Source organism: Malus sylvestris, chromosome 15 (assembly GCF_916048215.2).
Source record: "Malus sylvestris chromosome 15, drMalSylv7.2, whole genome shotgun sequence".
In the NCBI taxonomy this organism is placed as follows: Eukaryota; Viridiplantae; Streptophyta; class Magnoliopsida; order Rosales; family Rosaceae; genus Malus; species Malus sylvestris.
The window spans coordinates 44,347,821-44,375,637 of record NC_062274.1 but is presented as its reverse complement, the minus strand read 5'-3'; the positions used below and the strand labels follow the sequence as shown (position 1 = coordinate 44,375,637).

The window sequence follows — 27,817 nt, the reverse complement described above, 5'->3', positions numbered from 1 at the left end:
GCATCTGATGTGGCACTATCTCCAACACCTCCGTCGGAAGGGGGGGTTCAAGCTAAATGTGGATGGTGTAGTGGATATGAGAAAAGGTAGGAGAAGCGTGGGAGTGGTGGTCCGTGCAATCCCGAGCTCCAATCATGTGTCGGTTCTGGCTACGGAGATTTAAGCGTTGAAGGTGGGTCTTGAATTTGCTATTGATGCGAGTTGGCTGCCTCTTATTGTAGAATCCGATTTGCATAATACCGAGTAATTGCTCAGGGTGATATGTGCCTAGCGCCAGAAAGAAACTATGTTGATGGGTTTAGGGTTTTTTTTTTTTTTTTTTTCAGAGGCTCTCTTTTGAGCTTGCCCGTCATACTATTGTATGAGTTTGTTTGACATTACTATTGCCCAAGTTATTATATTATGATCCTCTTTCAAAAAGGCAGTTAGGTGTTTACCCTTATCATATTATTGTCATTTCTCTTGTAAGAGTTGACATTATTCAAATGTTTGAGAGTTGTGGCGTGTTCTTATCGTGCACATTCTTTCTCTAGGTCCCTATCATATTTATATGATTTTGCACCGGCCGTTCAATCTAACGGGCCTGGATCCTGGACTTTTGTCGGCACATGCGTACCGTCTTTCCAAAATTCGGGGCAAACAAAACAAATGCGGTTATCATTCCGACCAAATTAATAAATAAATTAAAAAATAAAAAAATTCAAAGTTGTAAGTAGAGACTCAGAGCTACCACCACAAACCAAAACGGAGATATCATGGCGACGGTGGTCGGCAACCTGTCCTCGCCGTTTCTTCTAAGTCAACTCGGTAACTCGAGGTCTTGCTTTCTCAAGCTCAGGCCTTGTGCTACTTTATCGGTTTTCAAGCGCTCTTTCGCGGCGGCCATCAAAGTTCGAGCTGCTGCTTCCGCCGCCGCCGTCGAAGTCGAGCCAACCGTATGTTGCATCTAGCTTATTTTCTTGCTTTATTTCATCAATTCAATTCGTCGAATCAGTTCACGGAACAGAAAACTGAAAACCCAATTCTAGTTTTTTTCCTGTTTGGTTGCTGAGAAACGGCAGGAAAATGGCAAACTTTGGAGCTTTTATTCTCCTAGTAAATCATTCGGACAATCTTAATTTAGGAATGAATTAATGTTTATTTTTGAGATTTAAGGTTTGAAATTGTTTGCTTCATAAACAATAGGAACCAATTGTGGTACAAAATGATGGCATCAGCAGCAACAACATTTTAGCTTGTCCGATATGCTACGATCCATTTTCAAGTTCCGGTGATCCCGGCTTATCCGTGTAAGAGGTTGCTTTGTATAATTTCGATTCACATTTCGGTTTCGTTGATTTGGGGAGTGATTTGATTTTGCAGCGAGTCTGCTTCTGGGTCCAGTTTTCATTGTAGCACTTGTAAGAAGACCTACTTTGGCAACGAAACACATATTGACCTGACAACAGCAAGCGGCGCCAAGAATTATGGTGAATCAATGCCCGTTATCACGGAAATGTTTAGGTATTGAAATTGTATATAGCTTTTAATTATACAACCCATATGTCGTATCTGTATGTTTTCGCAACGAATTTTAAACAAGGATGGTGAATAAACATGCCGAATAACACCTGATGTTTACTACATTGATCTTTTACGGCTTGATTTGGTACATATGTTCCGAGATCATGTATCTTCTTTGACTCTTATTATCCTCTGTGGCATAGATGGAGCATGAACCTGGTTGAATTGATTGCATCTACCACATTACGATTTTCAAAGCATTACCAATAGTACTTGCTTGTACCTCATGAATATGTTGAACTTGATCTGCATCTCTATATAATGTCTAGTGACTTTTTGTTGAATCAGGACTCCATTGATATCGTATCTCTATGAGAGGGGTTGGCGTCAAAGCTTTACTGGATTGATTGGGCTTCCTGGCCCAGAGAAAGAGGTAAGATGATCACTGATCAGTGCTTCTATTCCACATTTTTCTCATCTCAATGGCTTATCAGATGTCTTTTCAAAATAGAGTATTTGATAGGTTGCCTTGTAACTCATACAATCTTTAAAAAGAAGGGAGATGCGCCGACGAAAAATATTTTATTATAATATTGGGGTTTTGGACATTTCATGGGAACCATATTAGTCCATTTTGCTTGCGTTACATATGAATTATGAAGTGAAAATCAGTTTTCTAGAAAAGTATTTTATTTGGGGTCTAAGTAGGATAAAATTTATACTTAAAAGATGAAGCTCCACCATCAATGACCGTCAATTAATAGTCCTCTTCTGATCACGGCATGAAAAAATAGATAGATAATTTGTGTTGCTGCCAAATATGCAATGTGGTTGTTTGAAATACTAAAAACAGTCATATTTTACCTGTGTATTTGATTTGTCTTGCTAAGGAGGTTGTTGAGTTGTTAACCACGGCATAGTTTTAACTGCAGTTTGAGTGGACTAAAAATTTCTTGAAGCCTGTCTTGGGTGGTGGAAATATCATTGATGCAAGTTGTGGGAGTGGGCTATTTTCTAGACGTTTTGCCAAGAGTGGGTTGTTTTCTCTTGTTGTTGCTTTGGACTACTCAGAGAACATGTTGAAGGAATGCTATGGATTCATTCAGCAGGAGGAGAACTTCCCCAAAGAGTACAGAACCTTGATGTTTTCATTCAAATTTTGATGATAAAAGCTGCTAAAAGTTTCAAATCGTATTTGGTGCTGTCTCCTTATGGGATCTTTCCGAAATTTTGTTATCAATCGTAAAATACCTGATTAAGTTTGTTTTTTTGTTAGGAACATAATTCTGGTCAGAGCTGATATATCTAGGCTTCCTTTTGCTACAAGTTCTGTTGATGCTGTGCATGCTGGTGCCGCCCTACATTGTTGGCCTTCACCATCAGCAGCTGTAAGTAGTTAATTATATATGGTGTTAGAGCTTAACTGCTCTGCTTGTTCTAGCTACCTGTAAGGGGTACTAAATCTTATCGTAACAGACAGTGGTGTAAGTATTTACATGTCCTTGATGCTAATTAATTTGTCTACCACAAGTTAACGAACATTTTCCATTTCTTGGTTTTTAGTTTTTAACCAGTATTTTCTCTGGGTAATTGTGGTTTTGAAGGTTGCTGAAATTAGTCGAGTCCTGCGACCTGGTGGGGTGTTTGTTGCATCTACTTACATACTGGACGGGCGTTTTTCGCTCATCCCATTTCTAAGGAACATAACACGGGTACATCTTTCGTACTCCAAACCTTCATTGCTGCAGCTCTGGGATTCTGCTGATGAATATGCCCCATGTAGCCGATGATTTGGTATTATAATTTCTATTTCATCTCACCGGTTGTCAATTCGATTTTACCCCATTTTTCTTTTGTTTGGTAGGTAACAAAGCAAATATCGGGCAGCCAAGTCTTCACATCAGAAAGTGAATTCGAAGATCTCTGCCAAGCATGTGGGCTAGTTGGTTTTACAAAAGTGAGGTATGGGCTTTTTGTGATGATCTCTGCCACAAAACCCACTTAATTAATTATTCTTGTGCCACAAGCAATCTCCTATGTAAAGAAACATTATTTCATGATGTTAGAAATGAAACCAAACTATATCATCAAAATTTGGATAATCTGATTCACCATAAATGATTGTGTTTCGTCTCATTATCGATTTGTTACATCTCGTACGCAAAATTGATGGTCGTACGACCGTTTTATCCAAATGCTTCTCTCGAGAAAGCATGTGGTTGCAATGGCAAGAAGACCAGCAAGGAAAGCAAGAACTCTTCTGTTGGCAAGCTCAAGCAGTTGGTTGGTAAGGAAGTTGCCTTTCTCTAGCTCGTTTTCTGGCCGGAGGTCAAAACAGGACGGATAAAATTCTTACGTACATGTATGGTATTTGGATGTGCTTGAATGGAGCTGGAATGTTCAGTGAAATTCTGGTAAGATTACAGCGGGCTCAAATTGGCATCGGCATCGGCATCGGCATCAAGAGTGTCCTCACCTTCATACTCTACTTCAATGACAGTTCTATCATTCAGATACAGCTCTTCCGATTCCGGAAACCAAGCACGTGAATATTCTTCTCCGGTAGGAGAATCTTCTAATTCTATTTGTTGCATCTCTGATTCTATTAAAACTTCCATCCGTGCACGCTCCCTGTCTCTTGGGTAGGTGCAATATAGGAATGAGTAAATGACACAACAGAGAGCCATTGGAATTCCTATTGCTGTATATAGTGCTTTTGCCAATGACAAAGCGTTCCCTCTATCCGTGGCAATCTCTTCAGATGCACTGGACCCTTGAGGAACTGGTTTATAACCATAAACGCGTTGAGCTAATATCCCAACTACTGGAGGAGCGAACGATGAGAGTATGGACTCGGAAGATCTGTCCAAAGCATATACATTTGTTCGGGATCTCTCAGGAACTATCTCTGCAAAAATCGGACTGCATAGACCACGCCATCCGTTAGTGTTTTTGCTTTACTTTCCATAAAAACGTAAGGAAATTAAAGACAGACAGAACTACGAAGTTTTAAGGCTTGTTTGTAGCTGGAGCATTCCATGAAATTAAGAATCCCATGATGAATAAGATGAATCCATGGATGACAAGCGTAGATGGATCCGCAGGTAATGCAAGCAGAAGAATTTGCTGCAAGAGGGATGGCAGATGCGGAGCTTATCTGTGCTAATATAATCATTCCTGCGTTTGGAAGACGCATGGAAAGGATATCTCCCATTTTACCTCCAAACAAGCCACCAAGGCAACTTCCAATCACAAACAAGGCAATGAGGAAAGCGGATTTCCCATGAGAGAAGCCAGTAAGTTCCAACCACATGGGCGCAAATGACAATGCTAAGGAAACGAACCAGTAACACCCTGCGCCACAACGATCTGAAAGGAAGGAATTTTTATAACCGACTTAGCTTCTAGGGTCAGTTCCTTCACGTGTGACCACAAGGAACTACTAGAATTCTGGCTGCTATCTTTTGTTTCACCATCTGGAAAGTGTGGGTCAGTGGCATACAGACGGACTAAAACACCAACTACAACACTAATAAATCCAACAAGGTGAAGGGAAATTCTCCACCCACGGATTCCCATGACTGTTATAGGAGCTATCAATATAGAACAAAGGCCACCAATTATCGAACCAACATTGCTAGTTAATTGAAGCCATCCGAAAGCCATACCTCGGTTGTTGTCATCAGTTGAGTCAGCTACAAGGGACTGGATAGCTGGAGTAACTAGAGCAAGGCCAATCCCATTCAAAGCTCTAGACATAGCCACCTGATCAATAAAAGCTGAATGACTTCAAACTGAATAAAACAAGCTGGAATCAAGCTAAACATAATGATACTTCTCTCCTTTTGTTTTGATAACTTTAGTTATCAGTTATAACCCCCTTTCGAATCAATTATAAAACAAACACTTCACCTTTTTATTTTATGCTCGATTTCTCGTGCACGATCTTTTTGGTTCTTTACTGATTTGATAAGTAACGTATTAGAGACCTGATACAAGTGAAACTGTCAAACTCTGTTATGCATGTGTTTGGGCCCAAAATAATAGTTTGGGCCGAGTATAGAATCATTCTCGGCCCGGAAGGCCTTGCGACAAGAATACCATGGATCGTTTAGTACGTGGGCCTCCAAACCTAGGTCGGCTAGGTCATAACGCAAGAAGTCTAGTGCAATGAGGAGTCTCAGTAGGACCCGGAAGCGAATCCAGCTCGGTTAAGGACTAGGTTCACAATCCTAGTGAAAGTAGGACTGGTCGAGTTGGTGCTGATCAGGAGAAGAAGACCTAGTCCGAGTAGGTTTTTAACTCGACCTTGGGGGGAGCCGTTGCTATAAATAGAAGAGGCTGCGCATCATTCAAGCCCCTGCAAATCAATACAAAACTGCCCTGCGCAAACTCAACAACTTGAGATTTTTCTTTCTTTTTCGCTGACACATCTTCCGTTGGCATCAACAGCACTGCGGCGAGAACGGTTGATTACCTATCCAAGTCTCGGTCAAGGAGGATTTCCGGATCCTTATTGATTGAGGTCATCTCATTAGCCTTCTCGGTGAAGTGAGGTGTTACGGTATATCGAACTCGGCGCTTTGCTTGCCGAGTTATTTTATGATTGGATATTCCCAAGTGGGATTTAGAGTTCGGCATTCGGACGGCCGAACCACGTTCACCATTAAAACTTATATTTGCTTTGAGTATTTGTGCCCTTACACTCTGGTGTCGATTCGGCGTGAGTTTACTCTGACGAATAACATCACTGTGACTGAATCCGACGATGACGACTCGTGAACTTCGTAAGAATAGTAACCTTGTCTTCAGGTTCGAGAGCCCAAGAGGCCGAGACGTGTTCCTTTCTCGGCCGCAATCGCAAGACGCAGAAGTCAGCCGCGCACCCAACGCAACATCAACAAAATTTACTCCTCGGCTGAGCTCGGCCGACGAGTTGGCACGCCCCGCATTCACCGAAGGACGTAGTTAGCTTATAGATTACTCGGCCTGCGCGCCACGTAGGCTTGGTAGTTTCTAGGGCCAACATGATAGTAAGGAAGTAAAACTTTGGGTATCATTTTAACGAAAAAAGAAGTTAAAAGGAAGCGGAAAACATCCGCTTTAATTTTTCAGAAACTTTACCGAGGAATGCACTTTTATCATGTCCAGAGTCACTGTATATCCAAATCTGAACCCAAGAATTCAGCTTCCACCAAATTTCAAGCTCCTCATGTGCTCAACTTATATGTTCATTTCTATAAGGCTTTCACTGTTTCACAAGAAACAATTTTTGATTCCACATCTATATATTTGAGTTACTCAGAGAACACAAGCGTTGCATCTGAGTTCAACTACTGAAACCATCCCTATATACTTGAGTCACTCAGAGAACACATGCATTGCATTCGAGTTCAACTATTGAAACCATAATTTCCGTGAAGACTGCGATCACCAAATCTACCTATCTCTGCTAGAACAGTCAAATATGTCCGTTACGTGAAATTTATTTACCACAGCTACTCAGTTTTTCTCAAACAAGATTTTATAAAACCTACTTGCATAGCTAACGCAGAGTGTTCATTCAGCTAGAAATCGAAGCAACAAGAAAACGCGATACTTCAATTTCTTTTCTTCGACTCCCTTAAGCTTTTCGAGCGGTTCTTCATTCATGACTAGCATAAAAAGATACTAGAAGTTGACACAAAACATCCCCAAATCTTTTCTCCAGGTTAGGTTATTCCATCAGACTAGAATTTCAAACATTTACCTACTCTCCTTACTATTTTCAAATTTCGAAAAGAAAAATCCACTATTACTATATATAGCAATCTAAGTAGAATCTTCAACAATCAAATCAAACAACCATTTCTGGCAAACCAAATTGACAACTTCACAAATTGAAATCCCAATCAGCAGATACAACCCAATAAAGCCACTAACTTTCTGTTTGGCAACCGATAAAATTTCAGAAACGAAACAAAACCCAAGACGACGAATACCAAATAGAACCAACTCAATCAAAATTTAATTACCTCGGTGAAAGTTGATGAAAAAGCGACGAGAAAAGTAGCGGTGGCCCAGAGAAAGGCGCCGAGGGCGATGCCGTGGGCCCGGTTGTGGCGCACGGCCAGGTACTCTGCAATTGGGTAGCAAGCGGACTGCACCAGAGTCAAAGCCTCCGCCTTCATTTTCCGATTTAGTTTTTTGGATTTTTGGGTAATTTAATTTTCTGGGATTCGGAAATAAATTCGCAGAGATTCAGAGAGTAATTGTGAGAATTGAAATTGGAGTTTTGCATTTCGGAGTTTAGTGAGAAGGGGGGAAGACGACCGACCAGTCTACGGCGTGACTTTGGGGGAAGAGTGTGAGTGACACGTGGCATGGTTTATTAGGTGGCATTGGGATTTTGCCAGCTGGCAAACGCCGTGTCTGCCGCTCTTTGGCGGGCTTCAGCTGTGAAATTTGTGCCCTTTTGAATTTAGGATATGCGATTATGCGTTTCTTATCTCTCTTTTTGTTTTGACTTCATTTTTTGCCCGTTTACAAGTGTTTTAACGTGACTAAAAGTGTTTTTAGTGTTCTTTCTTGGTTATTAAATGGATTGATTATTTGCACCACAAGTTATTTAGATTTATTGGTTCGATTGAATTGTTTATAGATGTGTTAAGTGTGTATAAATTTCTTTTCTTGCCTTACAAACAAGGACTTTCACTTATAATATCACATGTCCAATTAAAGGAGTTCAGGACCCTTCAGATTATTTCTTGGTTACAGTTAACACTAAAGAAACAAGGTTAATTAGTTTAGCAAGATTAATCATAGATGAAACTTTGAACAAAAAGCAATTGAAAATAATGTAAGATACAATGAAAGATGCATAAAACAAATAGATCTACTTTATGTAAGTACAAACAAAACAGACTCGGGCAAGATTATGACCTTGTCAGGCAATGTTCATCTTCTTGCAACCATTTCTGTTCGTGTTTTACAGGGATTGTAATATTTGGAGAATGAAATATAAATTGGGTTTACTAGAGGGATTCGATACCACAACATAGGGGAAATGTAGCAGAGCTTCTAAAACTTGACAAAAGATGGCTTTCTATGGTGGACCTGTGACTAAAAGGATAAAGTTTGGACAAACCAAAGCTCTTTGGTTTCTTGCTTGCTGGAGCGCAAAGTTGGATGTCTTTTGATTGATTGGTTGAGTGTCTTTCTTCCTTGTGTCCTTCGCTGCTTTTATAGACTCTCTAGCCCGATTGTCCAAGCCTCATCTTTTGGTGATGGCCTCAGAGTATGGTGAGTCACCGTTTATTTACCTATCGATGCCCTTGAAAAGTACTTTTTTGCTGGGGGTGAGCTGCCTTCTGAGTGTCACTTCTCACATAGGCTTGCTGCCTATTCCTTGGCAAAACTAATTTTTAATTTCTTCCTGGACTGTTGACTTGTTTGAGCCTAATCCTCCTTCTACCTTTTGTGTTCTTGGGCCTCCAATCACACCAAGCCTAGCATTAAATATCCACTCAAATAGTTATAAAAGTAGAACCTTGTATTAATTCTTTATTAGCAAACAGGAGGGCATCTTACATGCTGAGAGAGAGAGAGAGAGAGAGAGTGGGGGGGGGGGGACAACTTACCTACATGACTAAATGATATTAGAGTATTCTCGCTACGTGCGCATACCTAGTTCTTTTTTCTATTCTTTTCCACATTTGTGCATGCATAAAAAACATCTTCACTACAAAAACACTTCGTATGTGTTCTACATGCATTGGTTTTATATGTCCAAAATTTCTCATATTTAGGCAGTGATAAAATTAATTTTCATATTTACATGAGATTGACAAACTATTTGAGAAAAGATAGTTGTGGATGTAAATTTCTTCCTTCTTTATCTTGGACAAAATTGCACCTACAAAACAATTAACACATTTGGTTAGGGCCAAAAGCCTCGTGCGCCCACGATAAATTGGGGGGGGGAGCTTTGGCCGAAGAACCTCCGATGCCAAAGTTAGAATTTAGAGAGAAAAGTGTTTAGAGAGTTTTTGGAGTTTTGCAAGAGTGTGGACTTAGGTTTTTAGAGAAAATAGGGTAGCTTATATAGGGCATGGACTGTCCCCTTTGGAGAAAAGGTGGCCGGCCCTTTGGGATGTTTTTGAGTGTAATGGGTGATTTAATTGGTAATTAATGGATTAATTAGGAATAAATCTATTAATTAGCCAATTAACTCAATTTATATGGAATGTTTTGAAAGTTATGGAATAATTATCTTGTGGAAAATATAGGATGAGGATGGATGAAATAACTTTGAATTTGTTACCTATTTTGGGCATTTTTGACTTGATTGAAGGATGATTGTCCATTGCTTGCGTGTAGGAAATCCGGTGTGCCTTGAGGGTAATTTTGTCTTTTCTTTACCCAAAAATCCACGTGTCGCCTTATGATTATTTTTGGCTCCACAATAGTAAATATAAATTATATTGCAGAAAGATTCCACACAGTAATTGCACCTTTACATTATAAGACACTACTCTTGTTAATTCCAAGAGATACAAACACAATTATGAAATTAATTTGAGATCTCCTTCTACATTGCTTTGGCATTTAACGTATTTGATCGCACTGCTTTCATCCTTTTTATTGCAGACACAAATGCAACCACAGTAGAGCAAACAAAATCACACAAAATGAAAACACAATATAACAATCACAATTTCAGAATTATTAGGTCAAGTAACTATAGACTTTTTATGCATTCTTTTAAATAATCGTTTTAACAAACAATTAACTCACCCGTACTGCACTGTGATAAACAAAAGAATGAGAAAAGAAATGAACGCTGTAATAAATATCCGTGGGCGGTAAGGTTAGCAAAAAGGAAAAAGAAATGCTGCAGTTTTGTTGATAGTTCCATCCCATATCCAAAGAGAATATCAAACTGAGGTTAGCAAAAGAATGAGAAAAGAAAATGGATGAATAGGAAAGATGTGAGTTGCTAGAAAAATAACCTTTAGTAAACTCTGATACTTTTGTAATATTTGAAGAGAGTGCACAAATTTATTACATTGCTTCAGATTCTGTGGGTAGTAAAGAAAGAAAATACGAACACTCATAATTAACCATATGGATGTTTTGGCAAAAATAAAGACATAAAGATGCTAAAGGGAAGGACATGAGATACTAACAAAAAAGTATCTTTGAGGCTTTGACCCTAAACCCTAAACATAAGAATGAACAACCCACAAATTCTGCCGAACGTGGGTGCATGATTTCAGCGTTGTTTGTGCTTCATTTGTTCTGCAGAATAAGTGCAGATGCTTAGAAAAACAAACGAAAAGGAAAACAAAATAGAATTGGAATTAAATAAATTCAAAAAATTAGGTAATGTTGTAAACATTCCTAGTTTAAGTATGATTGTGTAAATCCTAGATAAGATTTGATTCTAGTTATCCTTTCCTATTACAACTTGTATTACTTGGAGGAGAAGGAATATATTCTCTCCCTTTACTACTATAAATAAAGGCACAATGTAGGAGGGATAACAACACACACATTCCTCTACAATTCTACAAACACACATCTCTCTCCTCTCTCTCTCTGCCGCCGGCCCTACTCCCTCTGTCAGATAAAATAGACCACAACACGTTATCAGCACGCTCTTCACGCTGTGCTTAGAAGAATTTAAAGAGAATTTATTCGTCTACAATCAGGGGAGTATTACGTTTCAATTATTTTTAATTGATTAAATCTTGATTTTATTGAATTCATATATTGTTATCGATTCAATTTATTTTTCTTCTTATGTTGAACGTGATACAAGCTTGAAGATGAAAGCCGAAATTGAAGAAATAATTTTTCTGCATCAAACCAGTTCATCTATATCATCACGCAATCAGGTTCTTTCCAAACAACGGTTTTTAACTCGATATTTTGCAAGCCCTGATAGCATGAACATTCACCATGATGCATGACCCAACTTTACGTTTTACATATTTTAGATTCTACATAAATTGTGTATGCTTCATAATCAAAATTGCTACAATTATGTGAATTTGATATTTGTCATGAATTGAATCCTACATATGTACATGCATTGAAACTATTATTTGCATATGCATCAACGTAAATATGTGATTCATTAAAATTATACATGCATATAATATAATTGAATACAAAAAAAAAAAAAAAAAAAAAAAAAAAAAACGAAAAAAAATTTTTTAGGGCTGCACACAGCAGCCCATTCCCCTCTTCTCACCCCGTGGGCCTGTAATCCCACCCGAGGGTTCTTGGCCTATATTTTTAGGCCCCGAGATTTTATTATTTAATATTTTTTTTAAAATATGGGTTTTTATATTTTCACCCACACTTTAATTTGGCCCCGAAGACCAAAAATAAATTAATTCATTTATCATTATACAATATTTCTGCATATATTCTTTGCATATTTGTTTGCATATATATTTGTGTTTGCCTGCAGGAATATATGAACCTGAAGTTCATAATTACTTTGAAACCCGAAGTTTCTTCTAAACATGCCTTGTTTGAAAACCCGAAGTTTTCACTTAAATATATCACCCATGAAAACCCGAAGTTTTTCATGCAAAATTAAACCAATACATGTCTATTAGAACCTGTATGTTCTACTCCTATGTGAATGGATTGATTTTTCTCCATTACACTAACCACATCTTGTCCATCTATTTTGTGATAGGAACATGTCGAACTTGAACAAACTCGACTTCACCGCTTTGGAGGTTTCTGGAAGGAACTACCTCAAGTGGGTTCAAGATGTGAAGCTCCACCTCACTGCAAAGAACTTGCGTCCTGCTATTGAAGAAGCAACAGATAAACCTGTTGGCGAAGCTGAAAAAGCCACTACTATGATCTTCATCCGAAGACATATCCATGACGCTCTACAAACTGAGTACCTTGCTGAGGAGGATCCACGTGCATTATGGGTCACTTTGGCTGATCGTTTCGATCACCAAAAGGACATATTCTTGCCTGAAGTAAGACACGACTGGCAGCACTTGCGCTTCCAAGACTTTAAGTCTGTGAATGAATATAATTCTGAAGTTTGTCGAATCCGATCACTTCTCAAGTTTTGCAATGAAACTTTGACTGAAGAGGATCTCCTGGAGAAGACCTACTCGACCTTCTCTGCTTCTAATATTGTCCTGCAGCAACAATATAGAGCTCAGAAGTTCACTAAGTTCTCGGATTTGATCTCTGTTTTACTTCTTGCTGAAAAGCAGAACCAGCTGTTGATGAAGAATCATCAAGCTCGACCTACTGGGGCTACTGGTGTGCCTGAAGCACATTATAGCACTAATCAGCACCCAAAACGCCAAAAGAGGCGTGGTAAGGGCGGCCAGAAGCCATCCCACCAAGGTCAACAGAGCCAAGGCCCATCCAAGGGAGGAAACAAAGCCCAGAAGCGCCCAAACCTCGCTCTCAAGGCCCCGAACTTCAAGAATAAGGGCAAAGCACCTGCCACAATGAATGACGATATGTGCTATCGTTGTGGTTCCAAGGACCATTGGTCCCGTATTTGCCGTGCTCCCAAGAAGGTTGTGGATGCATATCATTCTCGTCGTACGAAGTTTGAATCAAACTTCCTGCAAGTGGACGAACCGGAGACTACAAAGATGGAGGTTTCTGATTTTCAGGAGGATACCACTCCTATGGAAGATTAGAATCTTAGACATAGACTTATTTTTCAGTTAAAATAAGACAATTGGGGCCGAATTCCACCTAGTGGCCGAACCCCACCTTGTTTTTTGGTTGATTTTGAACAATTTTCCTTTATGTTTTGGATTATTAGTTGGCGATTTATTTTGGATATTAAGTTTTTTCCTTGAATAAATGAAATTATTTTGAATTGATACTTGTTTTTATAAACTTTTATGCATGTGACCGATTCAAATTAATTTTTCATTCTAGGTATGACTAGTGGGAAAGTTAGTTGTCTGGTAGATAGTGCAACCACGCATACTGTTTTGCGTGAACGCATCTATTTCACTAACTTCGTACCTAAGAATGCACCTCTGACAACCCTCTCAGGCCCATCCAACCTGATTGAAGGATACGGTAAGGCACGTATAATGTTGTCCAATGGTACAATCTTGACCATTGCTGAGGCACTCTATTCTCCACGTTCCGGAAGAACGTTACTAAGTTTCAAGGACATTAGAGATAACAATTACCACACTGAAACCCACGTAGAAAACGGAGTTGAATTTCTGTGCGTAACTTCCTACGAATATGGCCAGAAGCGTATTCTAGAGAAGATGGAGCGTAACCCGAGTGGTCTGTATATTACGACCATACGCCCCATAGAATGCCACTATGTGGCCGGCCCTACCACAGGGACCGCGCACGAAATTACACTTTGGCATGATCGTTTGGGACATCCTGGACGAATAGCGATGCGCCGTATCCTCAAAACTTCACACGGGCATCCACTAACCCGAAGCTTAGGTTTGATCCATGAAATTGCATGTCAAACATGTTCTATGGGAAAGCTTATTACTAAGCCTTCTTATGACAAGATTCGTTCGAATCCTCCCATTTTTCTACAACGGATTCAGGGGGACATTTGTGGACCGATTCAACCTCCCTGCGGACCATTTAGATATTTTATGGTTTTGGTTGACGCTTCTACACGTTGGTCACACGTGTGCTTGTTGTCCACAAGGAACGCTGCATTCTCCAAACTGTTGGCTCAGGTTATCAAGCTCAGGGCTCACCACCCTGATTATCCGATCAAATCTATTCGATTGGATAATGCTGGAGAATTCACATCTAAAACTTTTGATGACTATTGCATGTCGGTTGGGGTTGAAGTTGAACATCCTGTACCCCATGTTCACACCCAGAACGGCCTGGCAGAGGCTTTCATTAAGCGTTTACAAATGATTGCTCGATCGTTGGTCATACGTACCAAGCTCCCGATCGCTGCTTGGGGCCATGCAATATTGCACGCAGCAAAGTTGGTCCGCCTGAGGCCTGTTGCGACACAACCATTTAGTGCCCTTCAGTTGGTCACCGGATGCGAACCCGACATATCGCATTTGCGCGTTTTTGGTTGTGCGGTCTATGTGCCGATCTCGCCGCCCTTACGTACAAAAATGGGGCCTCAGCGAAGGATGGGAATCTATGTCGGATATGATTCTCCTTCGATTATTCGTTACTTAGAACCTTTGACAGGCGATCTGTTTACCGCTCGTTTCGCGGATTGTCACTTCTATGAGACAGTCTTCCCGTCGTTAGGGGGAGATAAGAACGTCAACGTTCCTAATGAACGACGCGAATTATCGTGGACGACTCCCACTTTGTCTCATTTAGATCCCCGCACCGCTCAGTCTGAAGCTGAAGTGCAGCGCATATTAGATCTCCAGAGCATAGCTCAGAGCATGCCAGATGCTTTCACCGATCGAGCGCGCGTGACAAGATCACATATTCCAGCTGCGAATACGCCTGCAAAGATGGATGTACCAAATGTACGACGGACTACCCTCCTGGAAGCCCGGGACGCCAATTCTGGTGATCCACGTACATTAGCGGCTAGCCAATCATCTGCCCCTACACAAAAGCGTGGCAGACCCCTTGGTTCAAAGGATTCACACCCCCGGAAGAGGAAAACCACGGCACAAGGTCCTGAAGAGCCTACCGTGAATTCGACTATCGCTTACTCATTTTACCCAACTCATGAGGAAATTCTAGATTATGGAAGCGTCCTTGAAGAGACGAATCCTCCTCCCGAGAATCGTGAGATTTCGGTCTATTATGCTAGCTTAGATGATGTGTGGCGTAGAAATGAGATGATTGTCGACGATGCATTAGCATTTGCAGTAGCTACTGAGATCATGTTGAGCGATGACATTGAACCGCGTTCCGTTGATGAATGTCGACGTAGAGCTGATTGGTCAAACTGGAAACAAGCAATCCAAGTCGAACTTGATTCACTTGCGAAACGTAAGGTGTTTGGACCTGTAGTTCCTACTCCTCCACATGTGAAGCCCGTTGGCTACAAGTGGGTTTTCGTTCGGAAGCGTAATGAGAAGAACGAAATTGTGCGTTACAAAGCTCGTCTTGTAGCACAAGGTTTCTCACAACGCCCCGGGATTGACTATGACGAAACTTACTCACCCGTTATGGATGTGATTACTTTTCGATACCTTATCAGTTTGGTAGTTTCCGAAAAACTGGATATGCAGCTGATGGACGTAGTAACCGCGTATCTCTATGGGGATCTTGATACGGAAATTTATATGAAAGTTCCCGAAGGACTTACATTGACTGGTTCAAATATTTCCAAACCCCGGAACACGCTCTCAATTCGGCTGAGGCGTTCACTATACGGTTTGAAACAATCCGGAAGAATGTGGTATAACCGTTTAAGTGAGTATTTGACTAGTCAGGGATATGTGAATAACGAACTATGCCCTTGTGTGTTCATTAAGAAGTCACATTCCGGATTTGCGATTGTTGCAGTATATGTCGATGACATGAATCTCATCGGAACTCCTGAAGAACTCGCGAGAACTGCTTCGCACCTGAAGTCGGAATTTGAGATGAAAGATCTAGGTAAGACTTGATACTGTCTCGGTCTCGAGATAGAGCATTGTTCGGATGGAATCCTAGTACATCAATCGAACTACACCCAGAAGGTGTTGCGCCGTTTTAATGAGGATAAAGCGAAGCCTTCGAGTACTCCTATGGTTGTTCGTACGCTAGATGCAAAGCGAGATCCCTTCCGTCCGAAGGAGGATGATGAAGAGATTTTGGAGCCTGAAGTTCCTTATCTAAGTGCGATAGGCGCTTTATTGTACTTAGCTCAATGCACTAGACCCGACATCTCCTTCGCTGTTAATCTTTTGGCAAGATACAGCAATGCACCAACACGCAGACATTGGACTGGCGTGAAAGACATCTTCCGTTACCTTAAGGGTACTACGAATTTGGGCTTATTCTATCCCTACGAATCCTCGAGTGATGCCGCACCCTATGCTCATCGGGTTGATTCTCGCCTTGTTGGTTATGCCGACGCTGGATACTTATCTGATCCGCACAAGGTGCGTTCTCAAACGGGTTATGTCTTTACCGTTGGAGGCACCGCAATATCTTGGAGGTCAACTAAACAGACCTTAGTTGCCACTTCGTCTAACCATGCTGAAATTCTCGCCTTACATGAAGCAACTCGGGAATGCTTTTGGTTGAGAGCAGTAGTGGGCCATATTCGAAGCTCCTGTGATCTTCATCCCGCCGTTAATGCCCCGACGACGATTTTTGAAGACAACGCAGCTTGCATCGAACAGCTCAAGAAGGGTTATATCAAAGGAGACAACACCAAGCATATTACGCCGAAGTTCTTCTTTACACATCAACAACAAGAGCATCAGAAGATTGAAGTCACGCAAATCCGATCACAAGACAATCTGGTCGACCTCTTCACCAAATCACTACCGAAGGCGACGTTTCAGAAGCTTGTTCATGGAATTGGTATGCGTAAACTTTCTGAGTTGTAACTTTGCTATTTCTCTTTGGAATTATGTCAAACTCAGGGGGAGTATCTTCTGGATACTTACTTGATCTTAATGTACTCTTTTTCCCTACGATTAGGAGCATTTTTCCCATTGGGTTTTTGCTACCTAACTAGGTTTTAACGAGGCACCCACCTTGGGCTGATCATATCCCTGATGACGTCCTGTAGACGTTTCTTTTGACTTTGCATTTCTCACGCATTTTTCCTTAGACTATGGATTTTGTCCCTACTTGGGTTTTTGCCATAGCCTTAGGGTTTTTTAGTGAGACTTACTACTTATGCAAGTTCCTACCTTATTGAGAATAAGCGTTGTTCCTTGGAATCAATGCCGACGAGTCGACTTCCTCAACTTCTGCATGATGCTGAATCTACCTTGAGTATTTACCCACTCAAGGGGGAGTGTTGTAAACATTCCTAGTTTAAGTATGATTGTGTAAATCCTAGATAAGATTTGATTCTAGTTATCCTTTCCTATTACAACTTGTATTACTTGGAGGAGAAGGAATATCTTCTCTCCCTTTACTACTATAAATAAAGGCACAATGTAGGAGGGATAACAACACACACATTCCCCTACAATTCTACAAACACACATCTCTCTCCTCTCTCTCTCTGCCGCCGGCCCTACTCCCTCTGTCAGATAAAATAGACCACAACAGGTAAAACAACTAAAGAGTAAAAACTGAAAACAACGGCATCACACTCCAAAAACTTGAATAATATAAAGAAAACGTGAGCGCTGTTAAAAATGCAACACCAGCCCATTAATTAAGGGCCAGCCCATTTGGAAACATGAATGAAAGCATGATTTTGCTAGAAAGCTCTAGCAAGCATGTCGGTGGGCATGCATAATAAGCTAGATAATTCTAGCAAGCTGTAATATTATATGGCTATTAGCCATATGTCGGTGGGTGTGTGCGTGCTAGAATAATCTAGTAAATGTCTAATGTCGGCAAACATGCCTATAAATAGGTGTGTGTGTGTGTGTTGTAAGCAAGCAAGCAACCAAGACATCGAGAAGTGAAGAAGAAAATAAGACTACAAGTCTTATAGTGTGTTGAGTGTTTGTGAGAGTTGAGAGCTTTCTTTGTAATATTTTCAGTTTAATAAGGTCTTTTGTTGTGTCTCAAATTTGAGAGTGAATTTCTTCTTTGACATATAAAATTTAGAGTTGTCTATTCTAAATTTTTCTCAACAAGCGCGTGCGGAGAGGCTGGTGCAAAATAAATGGAGACGCAAACCCATCTTGCATCCTATTCAAAACATCAAAGTCCAATCTAAATCACCATGAACCTTTGATCTTCCAATTTAAAACCGTTATATTTGTTGTGCATCTAAAATAAACAAAAAATGTACATAAGCAGAAAGAAACTGATGATATTTTCAACATTATATCAAACACAATGTACACAATGTTTGGAGAGATTATACTCAATGAAATTGGAAAAGATTAAACTACCTTGCAATTCCAAGGATTTTTTTTTTAATTTTTTAATTTTTTTTTTAAATTTTTGTAGAGACGGATTAGGCGAGATTAACTCTTTGTCAAAAGTTGTGTGCGAAGGAGGAAAGACCATTGCACCCAGAAACACCCGCCCCCACCCCCGCCCCTGCTCCTGCCCGTTCCCTCTCTACTAGCTTTTATTAATAATATGAAGAAAAAAGGAAAAGTAATACAAGCGGGGGGAACTAGGCCAATACCTGCTAAAATAACTTTTTGAAGCCAAACCTTAACAAGAAGTAGAAAACTACTTGAAGCAAGAAAACCTAGTGTCCAAAAAACAATGTCAAACTCATCCTAACAAAATTGAAAATATAGGTGAAGAGAAAGATTACGATGATACGCGTCAATGGCACAAGGAGGACAATAATTCCACCAATAAACCCCAAGATGACCCAGTCCAAAATTTGCCGAACAGTTAGCCACCTGATTCCCTTCGCAAAAAATATGTGTAACTCTTATGCATATAGAACAGAGCAACGCTCGACAATTCAACCAATGAACCCTCAAATACCAGGGAATAAGATTATGAGAAGCAGAAATGAAAAGAACAGCCAATGATGAATCACAATCAATCTAAAGGGAACTTCAACCCTTCTCCCAAACTAAGTTTACTGCATGAATTACAGCATGCAATTCAGCTTCAAAAGAGGTAACCACCCCTAAAGAAGTAGCAAAACACCCTAAGCATGAACCAAAATGATCCTGAAAGATACCGCTAGTACTAGCCAATTCTGGTGATCCACGAGCTGCACCATCGGTATTCACCTTGACCTAATGTGAGAAGGTGGTTTCCATATAACTTCAATAACACAAGGTGACTTGGCAGAACTACCAAACAAACCAACAACGCGAAGAATGCAAAGTTCGTCCACATAATTTTTCATGTTTCCCTTGCTAAGCGAATCAATTTCAAGAAGTCGACAATTAATTGAGCGAACAATAGCAGTAATGGATGGTTGAATATCATCAAATCGAAGCTTATTACGTGATGTCCAAAGACAATATAAACAAGCTCCAATTAAGCCCCATCATAGAAGTTGAATCTGAGAGTCATAGCATTTGCGAATAGGATAAGTGAAGAATCTCATAATATCATCAAAAGGAGAGATCATCCAGAACCAATTTAAACATTAAGACCAAACTTGACGTGAGAAGGAACATTCAAAAAACAAATGTCTCGGAATTTCCACATGTGAGCAACAAAGGGAACACATGGAGGGAAGAGCAAAGCCTCTATCCTATAATAAAGAAACTGTAACAATTTTCCCATGCATGAATTTCCATAGAAAAAGAGAATTTCCAGGACGAAAACAAGTATTCCATACCCAACGGTCCCAAACCACTAACGGTTGCTTGCTTTGTCTAATATCATAGTCACGAGAAAGCGTGAGATGACCATTAGAAGAATCAGTCCAAATCAAAGTATCATCAATTTCAGTAGTCTTGGGCAAACCAATAGAACAAATTTGATCCCAAATGAGATGTAAACTATCACGGAGAGAGGCAGGACAAATCCAATTCCTATCAATAATAAAGTTGGAGACCCGTGCATGCAAAGTTTTACCTAAAGCCTTCAATTAAGGATTTATCCAACAAATTGGCATGCCAAAAAGAAACTTTTTTTACCTGAACCAATAATCCCACGTGAGTTATGTTGTAATTCACAAAAAAGAGGATGAAGACCAGGCCATATAGAAGAAATCTTATACGAGGAGGAAGGCATACCATGATTATCAAAAAACTGACCACGAAAAAATGAAGAAGCCAAAGTAGAGGTGACCAAGATGTCCCAAAATTTTTTTGGAAGAAAAGCCTGATTCAAAGAAGCGAAATTCTGTATGCCGAGACCACCCTCATTTAGTGGAGCACAACACCTCTTCCTTGAAGCCGTCAAAAAACCATGAGGGTGCGTTTGTTGCACCGGACTATCTCGGACTGGACTAACTTCAGGAACTAAGTTGGACTGGCTTAGACTAGACTAAGCTGGACTGACTTAATGAAGCGTTTGATACAATGTCGGACTAAGAAACAGGATAACTATTAAATTTAGATACTATATTTTGATCATACTTATTTCATAAAACCCAAATCACACTTATTTCAGATAACCCTCAATTAACATTTCAAAATTAATCAAGAAAATATGTAATAAACCATGTATAAACTTTATCAAATATAATCAAGTTTAAATACCAACTCAGACGATTCCAAAGATCTACCAAAAAGTAAAATAAGAAATATAGACACCAAAAAATCAAACATCCAAAGATCAATGGCAGAACACCAGTAATCAAATGGCAGAACACCAGCAATCAAACAGACAAAGCATTTGTTCAAAAAAAAAAAAAAAAGGAAGAAAAAAAGGAATCCTCAAAGATGAATCAGAAAGAATCCCCAAAGACTACAAGATGAATCTCCCCTCTCTTGCTGCAAGACGAATCCCAATTTGCAAGACGAATCTCTCCTCTCTCGCTTCAAGACGAATTTGCAATTTGCGTGACGACGAAGAAGAGTAGGGTGGTGGGGATGTTGGTGCAAAGAGGAGAGAAGCAGACTAGAGGTGAATTGAACAGCTGTCGGAGAAGAGGAGTGGGGTGGGTGGGGCTGTCGGTGCAAAGAGAAGACAGAAACAAACGAAGCATATGAAGAAGACGAAACGAAGCAGACAAAGTGAAGCGAGCGAAGCGAGAAGGGGTTTAGTAGTCCTCTCGTATTTGGGGGGTCTCGCTAAGACCTTCTAACGAAGGTGTTAGTCAGGACGAGTCCCACTAAATACCATTAAAGGTAATCCCTCCCTGTAACAAGCACAAGACTAGACTGACTTTTAGTCCAGTCTAGTCTAGTGAGACTTAACGAAGGGAAACAAACACACCCTGAGAGTCCACACAACCTGTCCAGATAAAATTATGAGCCCAATTTCTGACTTGCACCAACACAGTAGAAGGCCATCGGTAAACCGAAAAACTGTGAGAAAGCATCTAAATAACAACTGATTTAATTAAAGCAACACGTCCAGCCATAGACAACGAACGTTTTTGCCATTGAGACATCCGTTGACGCACTCTATCAGCCAATGATTGAAAATAAACCCTCTTCGGAAGACCACGAAAAAGAGGAATTTTGCAAGAAACGATGGATCAGAGGAATTTTGGCGTGAAAAAAAAATGGAAGAGATGTTATAGGATGCGGAAGGAGGTAGCGATAAAGACAATCCTATAACCCTATATTTGCACTATGGATAATAGTTTATTTTAATACTGGACATTTACGGCAATTATTCTGATATGTGTAGGATAGTTGATAGATATGTATTTGTGCATAGAAATAGAAAGAAAAATAGAAGAAAAGTATCACTTCACAGAACCGAAGGAAGCTAGTGTTTTGTAGAACATATATATGAGAAAAGACTTGGTTCTGTTAATATGAACTATCGGCTGGTTTGTGAAGTCCTACCAGTGTAGTGCCCATGAGTGCAGGAGCTTCTTCCTTTTTATTTCATCTATCAAGAAAACATCATATTAATATAGTGTTCAACAGAAATATAAACTTAGTCAAAATTTGTAAGCATACCATGCAAGGGAAACATTTCTTTGACAATCCTCTCTGATTTCATCTTATGAAGTAAATACTCCCCCGACTTCCCAACTGAAAATTTTAATCATCAAATCTTAAAGTTAAGCTTGACCGGCTCCTGTTAATCTGTAAATTTACAGTTCAAACCTAGTCAACGGAACACATTAAGGATAAATATTTGCACACAGAAATAAAGTCATATTGGACTTATTCAAAGGGTTTCAGTAGCATTTACATCAACTTGTACAACATTTTCACAAAAAAAAAAAGTGAAACATCAGCGGCCAATTGATGGATGTAATCAACCAAAGAGTAATGATAAAAGGATGGAGACAAATATGTAATTGAAATGTAAAATCAAAGAGTGAAATAAAACAACAAAAAGATACGATTGGAAAAGAAACTGAACTGAAGTGCATGATTAAAGTCGTGATAAATAAAATTCATCACTGTGGGGTTGCCCTACTCAGATGGACGTACAACTGAATTCCCGTAAACCTGAAAACAACACGGACTCTTGAAAAATAAAATTGATGATTCGGATATCTCTAAAATTGGAAACCAAGCTTAGTATGGATTAGTCAAACAGGTCCTCGATTTCCTGCTTCCAAATTGCCTATCTCAATCAGACTTTCTAATTGCATGCAGTTGTCCCATTAATAAAATGTAATTGCATTGTTGCACATGAAGCTTTGTTTTACAATGACAAACCTCTACGTTTGCTTTAAAATTAGGAGAAGAAAGAAGAAAAATTAACAATTAACAAATTCAAGAATGTTACCAACGAATGCCAAGCATAATCACATATTAACAATTGAAGAGTTGATTCTCATAAAAGAGCAATAGGCCAAACAATCTAATGCAAATAAAAAAAATTGGAAAGAAAAAAACAAAAAGAGGATCCATTTTTTAAGAAATATACCGAAAGATTAAGGGTAAAAAATGAGGGAAACTACCTGCACAATTCACCCATTTGTACGATGGCTCACCCATTTGTTTTAAGGTGGATCCATTTTCTTTTCGATAAAACGGTGAAGTGACATTTTAGAAAAGATTGGCTATAGATAAAATAAGGCAAAAGAATGAAAAGATTATTAAGGAAGCCCATGAGAGGCTCAAGGTAAGCATATGCAAGTTTGATGGTATAAGAAACTTGAACATCATATTTGATGTAATAAGCATGGCACTTAACCATACAACTATATTTATGTGACTTAATCAGTAAATAGACCGTAAGAAATGGAAGAGTACATGAATTCATTCTTGGATATTAAAGGCAAAAAGTGAGCCAATTACTGAATTCGACCAAAAATCCACATAATATAAACTAACACCCACCCAGCCACTCCCAAAATTCCTTTGTTGGAGCTGTGGTTACAACTAGATCGGCATTGTGGTCGGGACTCAGTGGCTGCACCTGCTGGTCTGAACTGTAAAACCCTAATAAAAGGAGTTTATCAAGAGACCAATTAGTACGATGTGAGAGGGGACTCGGTGGCTGCACCTGCAAATTGTAGTATTTTGTTGTTCCTAATGCATTGTTTCCCCATGACGAAGCACCAAATTGGAAGGTGGAAGAAGAAGCACAAAAAAAAAAAAAAAAGACGATGTGAGAGGGGTTTATGATTTAGAAAAAAAAAACAATTTACTCAAGATGAACACATATCTGCATGGGAAACCGAAGTGAAACCAAATAAAACTTATGAAGTTATGTGAATCGCTGGCAATATTTTCTTTAGCTTTGTACAAGTAGAACTGTAGCAGCTATTTCAGGTGTTCAAATTATAGATTGAAAAGAATTATCAGCATGTAAGTATTGTCAAGAAACGGTGCACATAACCTCCCCATTTAGGGCACATGAACACACATGATCAGATAGTTAAGAATCTAATAATGACATATATAATGAGAAGTCAACAAATTGGAGGGGAAGAACGAAAGGACCTTGTTGCAAGCCTAATAAACATAATTAAAAGACGTTAATTTGACAGGGAAATAAAACACAGAAATACACAACTTAAATCATAGAACAAAAATTGGACACCTGTTGAAACACAACCTTCACTAAGAAGGCTTGACACACACGACATTCAGAGCTTCGTAAGCAGCAGAACCGTTTGCATTACCTCTTTCCCTTCTTTTTCTTTGACAATTATACATTTTGTTCCAGAAATTTTTCTCTCCGGGTTTTGCCAGTTTAACCCATTTAATTTGATTCTTTTTACTTTAAGACTTCTAATTAATGATCCTCCTCCTTCTCTTGCACCACCTCTGACTTCAAGTCTTCCATCTTAATCATCTTTCTTCCTTGCAGGTACATGCTTTTACGTTTCCAATATTATAATTCCATTCAAACACAATAATTCGGTTCTCAATCTTGTTGCTTCTCTATGTGTATCCACGTAATGAAATAACCGAATTGGAGAGAACCAGAGCAACATGAGAAGAAGACAAAGGCAAAGTGGAAGAAAGGAGACGCAACACCCATATAGGCTTCGACGACAGCATCACCTGGGCCTCCGCCACCCCCGACGCGTTCAACCCCATCCCTCGTGGCCAACTCTAGAGCTACCCATTTCATGGTTTTTTACCTTTGAAGGAAAGCTTGTGCTTTTTTACCTTTTGCTTCGTTTAAGGAGGTCTGGTCGCTGAAAGGTTAAATTTTTTTGGGGTTTGTTTGTTTTTCATCGCTGTCAAATATTGAATCTTTACACAAATCTAAGGGAACCCATTTGGCCATTGGTGGTGGAAGAGGCATTCGAAAACAATGCTGAAAGAAGAAGGTAAGGGAGGCGAGAGAGGTTTTCGAAGAAGAAAGGAGAAAATGTTGAATGACTCTTTGCAATAACCTATATAAGGCAATTCGGTCATTTTAAGTTTTATAAAAATCTTATTTCTGTCATATTGTTATGCATGTCGTGTGCATATTCTGTGCATATCCCAAAAATCTTATTTTGGTCCCAAGATTAAGGAAATGACCCATTTCTGTTAATTTCCCTTAAAATATACAACAAGGTTTAAGTGGTTCACTCTCAAAACTAGGGTACATCGATAGTAGTTCTCTGTATATGTACTTTATATAAATTATAAGAAGTGCTGGATAATGATGTACTATTTTTCTTTCTTTGTTTCTTGGTCCGACCTCTTATAAGAGGTATCGTCCCTCTTTTATAGGCCTCCAATGAGCCACAAGTCTTCGGCTCTCAAGTACTTCACCACTTTAACATTAGATGAACTAGATGTGTAGCCTTGCCTTGTTGGCTACTCATTCCATTACTCAGTTGACGCATGGAGATGAAGTAATTTTTGTTCAAAGTCATCTACAAGGTTTTTTAGGCCAACATGCACCAACCTCCTTACCGACCCTACAGGGCTAAGGGAACACTGACCTGAGCACCTTGTCTAACAACCTTTATGTCCCTTCATAGGCTTCTGCCTTCACCGATGACCGTCACGTGGTCTGGAGTTGATGTTTAAGTAAGCCTATTTTTAGGACTTCATGCTAAAGTTGTCAATTTGCAAACTTGCTTCGAGCAGTTGGAAAGTACTTTCTAAACAAGTGCTCATCATCTTTGTCGATAGTAACCCCAAACCGGTGAGCGGTCGTATGCAGCAGTTGAGATCCCTTCTTATTGGGCTAGCTCGAAAGCCCAATACTTTAATCTTCCTTTCCTCTTATGGGCCTTCTCTAGCCCATCTTGATGAGTCCAACTTACAATTATATTATTTTTGTTGGAGTTTTGAGCTCCTTTAGTCCCACATCGGGGAACTCTAGGGAACTAGATGTCCTTATATTAGATTAGTCACCTTTATTAGTGATTAGGTGTTGGATCATTTGGAATGAGAATTGAGGTTTGTGCCACTAATTTTGTGGATTAGGCTTGTGATAATCATACCATAATATTAATATAATATTAGTTTTAATTAATCAAGACAAGGGCCTTGTGACACACCCCGACCAAGATTGAGGCGTGCTGGCCGTCACGTGAGGGTGATGTAGCCATGTGCACAGTGCGAAAGCAATCAAGATAAGAGATATACGAATAAATAAAAACCGAAAGCTATTAATGTGCATTAATAAACATGAGGTGTTAGGAATGAGATACAAGTGTAAATACTCCTAATCAGGCATAGAAAGTCTAGGTGCAGTCCAGTAGGACAAGTACTAATTATACAGTACTAGAAGACGTCCTACAAATATTTTATTCTGTCAGAACCGCCGAGATTCTCAAAGCCACCAACAGCAAGTCTACCTAAAACCTGGAGGGGCGCAAAACATAAAATGTGAGTGGGCAAAAACAAATGTTTTTCAAAACCATTTCATCATTAAAATGCTTTAACCCCTCGTCGTAAAACATGTATAATTTTCCCAGAAATAGAATATAAACATATGCATAAATATATATATGTATATTTCAATTCAAATCATGCTTCACATAACCATATTCATAAGTATGCCATGCCAAAACATAAAATATAATAAGTAATTCAGGTGAGAATAAATTCATGGAAAATAACATATTAGCCGGAACCTCTGTAGAAGTCTGTATGACTGAATTCATAGCTCATTAGTCAATCTAGCCGGAGTCACTACAATGACCTATACGGCACTACACTGCACACAAGTCGGAACCACAAAAAGGTTTGTATGACAAGACTGGTGTAATATAATTATGCTCAATACTACGCTCTCATGATAGTTGGGCGATAAATCATTAGTCACCTACGAGTTGGAACCACCTATGATGGTCTATACGACATGACTGTGCACCTAAATTGGATCCAATGTGAGCATATGGTGCGGGAGGTGACATTATAAACAGGCATGTACCATATCTTTGGCTAATCACTAACACCGGGGTGCAGGTTTATGAGCTCAATGTTTCTCAATTAATCACAACCATTCAATACACATTCACAACTCATAAACTCCCCTAGAACTTACCTGAGTGCCCACATCACCAAATCACATTTATGCATACAATTCTAACTCATGGTTTAAGCATAAATCAATAGGCATGGCATTTTCAAAGCATAACTCATTTAAATGCATTTTCTGGGAAAAATATCAAGCATATACGTATATACTTAAAACCAAAAGCCCACTCACTGGTATGTCGAAGGGTTGTAGCCCCCTAGTTGCCCTTGACTGCATTCGTCTTCGGGATATGTCTCCCTTATATGCGAAACAACTATAAAAACGTTAATTTAAAGCACATAACCAATACTAGCTAATAATTTCTCATACAATGCTCAAATGGGGTGTTTAAATATACCAACGTGATCTACACAACTCACGAACATCCCTATATTTTTTGAAAAATTTTCCGACCACCCACGTGCTGCCCACACGCAGGCACGTGCTTGGCACACTGACGGCGGCAGTTAACGCCGTCAGGAATGTTCCGTCCAAAAGCAAGTATATTCCGTCAAAACTAACCTGACGCCGTTAGCTTCCGTTAGGAATATTCCGTTAATTTAACGAAATATTCTTCTATCTTCTCCAGCGCTCCTCTGGTGCCGTCGCCGTCGTCGAAAATTGGAAAGTTATTTAAAGCTTGATATCTCACTCATTTTTCATCCAAATTTCATGAAACCAGTACCAAATTGAAGCTCTTAACTTGTAGAACATTTCCTTACCTGTTTTTAGCCCCAAAGATCACGGAATCTAATCGGACAAATTTGAGAAAAATTGGCCAAACTTGAAA

At 39.5% G+C, this 27,817-nt stretch overlaps 1 protein-coding gene, 1 long non-coding RNA gene and 1 pseudogene across 3 annotated transcripts; 2 read left to right on the top strand and 1 right to left on the bottom strand.

The window, feature by feature from the left end:
• Positions 1-637: 637 nt before the first annotated feature.
• LOC126604180 (uncharacterized methyltransferase At1g78140, chloroplastic-like) lies at positions 638-3,639 on the top strand. 2 transcript variants are annotated; one of them, XM_050271330.1, is made up of 8 exons: positions 638-935; positions 1,186-1,289; positions 1,363-1,503; positions 1,852-1,936; positions 2,436-2,632; positions 2,780-2,891; positions 3,108-3,297; positions 3,368-3,555. In XM_050271330.1, exons 1-7 carry the CDS (start codon positions 756-758, stop codon positions 3,291-3,293), a joined length of 1,005 nt encoding a protein of 334 aa, XP_050127287.1. In that variant the 5' UTR covers positions 638-755; the 3' UTR covers positions 3,294-3,297; positions 3,368-3,555. The 2 variants fall into 2 exon arrangements, with proteins under 2 accessions (XP_050127287.1, XP_050127286.1); XM_050271329.1 differs by having other exon boundaries at positions 640-935; positions 3,108-3,215; positions 3,368-3,639.
• On the bottom strand, positions 3,586-7,829 carry LOC126604181 (uncharacterized; annotated as a pseudogene).
• Positions 5,387-7,206, top strand: LOC126604182 (uncharacterized). Its single transcript, XR_007616503.1, has 3 exons — positions 5,387-5,519; positions 6,524-6,717; positions 7,058-7,206. It is a non-coding gene; the product is annotated as an uncharacterized LOC126604182 (long non-coding RNA).
• Positions 7,830-27,817: the final 19,988 nt, after the last annotated feature.